This window comes from Nestor notabilis, unplaced genomic scaffold, assembly GCF_000696875.1.
Source record: "Nestor notabilis isolate BGI_N333 unplaced genomic scaffold, ASM69687v1 scaffold18046, whole genome shotgun sequence".
Taxonomy (NCBI): Eukaryota; Metazoa; Chordata; class Aves; order Psittaciformes; family Psittacidae; genus Nestor; species Nestor notabilis.
The window spans coordinates 295-3,324 of record NW_009931640.1 but is presented as its reverse complement, the minus strand read 5'-3'; the positions used below and the strand labels follow the sequence as shown (position 1 = coordinate 3,324).

The following is a 3,030-nucleotide window of genomic DNA, read 5'->3' as shown; positions in this document are numbered from 1 at the left end:
GGCCTCCCCGCCCCCCCCCCGCGCGCGCTGCAGCCAGTGGAAGAGCCCCGTGGCCACAATGGACTTTGCTGATGGTGGGACACGTTCTTGGGGTTTTCTTCGTTTCCTGTCTTCAAATTCAAAGACATTCCTGGCAAGTTGGGAAGAGAAGGTCAAGTCCCTCTTCCTACCTCCCTCTCCTGGGCTGGCAGCCCATGGATGTGACCATCACCCACTTGTGGTCCCAATGGTGGCTCTTACCTGGGAGACAGGCGCCGTGCCGGAGCCGCAGCTATCGGAACAGGCGGGTGAAGTCCCTCAGAGCCCAGCAGACTTGTCTACATTCCTCACCGCTGCAAGACAACAGGGGGGACATCAGGGGAACATCATGGGGTGATGTTAAGGGGATGTTTGGGAAGCAGGGATGGTGTCCTGCACCCAGCATGGGACATCCTCATGGTACATGATGGTGACCAGGAGCACGGCAGCTCAGCGCTGGGAATGGCAAATGTTGGGTAAAATGGGGTCAAGAAGCCCCAGGACCATCACTGGAGGGGACACATGACATGAACCCAGCTCTGAAGGGCTCAGAAGACCAGATAAACCTGGTCAGTGATGGAAAAGGCAACACTGTGCCCTCCAAAGGAAGGCTCTGGAAGTGTTGAAGGCCTCTCTTGGACACAGGGGCTTGGAGCAACCTGCTCTAGTGGAAGGCGTCCCTGCCTGGGGCAGGGGGTGGAGCTGGAGGCGCTTTAAGGTTCCTTCCAACCCAACCTGTTCCATGACACTCACCTCGTGACCTGCTTGTGGAAGTCCGTGAGCTGTTTGTGTGTGACCTGGATGGCTCCTCCCGTCGTTTCCTTTGGTAGACCCTTCAGCGAGTTCTCCAGCCAGCGACAGAAGGTCTGCGGGAAGCAGGAGAAGGACAAAACTCAGGCTGCGGAGCCCCATCCAGCTCCCGCATCCCGGTTTGGGGAAGCTCTGGGACCTGCCCATGGCCACCACCACCTCCCCGTGCGGTCCCCTCACCGGCCGGTCGATCTGCATGATCTCCCAGAGCACCTCGGCGACGTCGGGCAGGGTGTAGGGTGGGAGGCAGAAGCAGCACGTGTGCAGGAGCTGGTTGACGAGCTGCTGGCCCAGTTGGTTCATCACCTGGTTGATGAGCTCCTTCCGCACTTCAAAGTCTTCCTCGTGCTGCAGGAGGAAGGAGAAAGGGGGTGAGAAGAGCCTGGGGATGGAGACATGGTGCTCTGGGAGCAGCAGTGGTGGCTTGGCTACGGCAGTGGCACAAGCCTCATGGGGGACCATGGTGGCAAAGGATGATGAGGATGGCATCCCAGCTCCGTGGAGGAAGACCTTCCTCTTCCAAGGACCAGCCCCATGGGTCACTCACATCATTGGCCACCCCGGTGTGGATGAGATCCCGTAGGAACTTCATGACACTGCAGTTGGCATCCCGGTGATCCAAGGTGGTGGCAGCGATGGCCCACTGCAGGATGGGGATCATCACTTGGCTCCGTAGCAAGGTGACGGGGCTGCGCTGGATAAACCTGGCCAGGCAGAGCACAGACAGTCACCACCACTCTGCCCATCCCCAGGAGAACACAGGACCTTCTCCCACCCTATGACTGCTCCCATGGGTGTCTGGGGGCCAAGGAGAGATGGGTTGGGGTGTCCTGGTGTGGCAGGAGAACGTGGTTACCTGGCTGCTAGTCTGAAGAGGTCATCCACGGTGTCGGGGTGGTTCTGAAGGCCGTTGGGTTGCTCTAGGAGTTGGAAGGTGGGGATGCACAGCGCCTAGGACAAGGGTTGTAGAGAATCCATTAGTTGGGGTTACATGTCAAACCGCTCTGCTCTCCAGAGGAGATGTCCAGCATGGACCACACCAGAGGAGGTCTGGCCTCAGGTTCTCCCAACAGCCACCATCTACATTGGATATTAGGAATTTCTTCACCCAAAGGGTTGTCCAGCACTGGAAGAGGCTGCCCAGGTCAGGGCTGGAGTCACCGCCCCTGGGGGGGTTTAAAGGACTTGTGGATGTGGCACTTGGGGCCATGGTTTAGTGGCGGGCTGGGCAGTGCTGGGTTAGCAGTTGGACTCGATGGTCTTAAGGGTCTTCTCCACCCTGACTATTGGGTGGCTGAGGTGGGAACCCACCTGCAGCATGTCGAGCAGACCCTGCCTGCAGACCCCCTCCATTCCGTCCTCGTCAACCAAGCTGCCCAGGTCAGGGCTGGAGTCACCGCCCCTGGGGGGGTTTAAAGGACTTGTGGATGTGGCACTTGGGGCCATGGTTTAGTGGCGGGCTGGGCAGTGCTGGGTTAGCAGTTGGACTCGATGGTCTTAAGGGTCTTCTCCACCCTGACTATTGGGTGGCTGAGGTGGGAACCCACCTGCAGCATGTCGAGCAGCCCCTGCCTGCAGCCCTCCTCCATGCCGTACTCGTCCACCAAGATGCTGCCCAGGTAGAGGAAGCAGGAGTGCTGGTGGGCCCGGTACACATTCACCATCTGTGGGGACACAGCAGCCACGGAGGGATGAAGCCACACAGTTACCTCCCAACATCCCAACCAGGATCTGCGTGGCATTCCCACCATTGCCCTTGAGAAAATGCAGTCTTGTTGAGCGCCAGGACAACAGCCCAGCTTGACAGACCTTCTCCCAGCCCCATGGTGAGCAGTGGATGGCCTGAAGTACTTGCTCTGGTCTCATCTTGTCTTTGGGAGCATCTCCATGCTGCAGCTCCCAAAGCCAACACAGCTTCTCCTTGCTTTTCACCCTTCCTTAGCCCCATGGAAGCACCAGAGGGACACCCAACGTTGGGCTGAAGAGTCACCTCTTCAAGGAGCCCCACCATGTGGAGTTTCACACATACCTCTCAAATCACAGCTACACCTACAGGGCTCCAGCCTAGAGAGCATCCATCAGGCAGAGCTCAGCTCTTCCCTGCAGCTCAAAGGCTCTCTCTGCTCCTCAAGGATTTATGTAGGAGCATCCCAAGACCACCAGCATCTACCACAGCTTGGCCATGCACCACTGTGTGACCAG

At 58.4% G+C, this 3,030-nt stretch overlaps 1 protein-coding gene across 1 annotated transcript; it reads right to left on the bottom strand.

Moving 5' to 3' along the window:
• Positions 1 to 240: 240 nt before the first annotated feature.
• LOC104406889 (transportin-3-like) lies at positions 241 to 2,492 on the bottom strand (the record flags this gene model as incomplete). The annotated part of the gene is made up of 6 exons (XM_010016004.1): positions 241 to 332; positions 772 to 884; positions 1,009 to 1,176; positions 1,376 to 1,532; positions 1,685 to 1,779; positions 2,376 to 2,492. Coding segments are annotated over 6 exons (711 nt in total), but the record flags the coding sequence as incomplete, so codon positions are not given.
• Between the last annotated feature and the right edge of the window lie 538 nt (positions 2,493 to 3,030).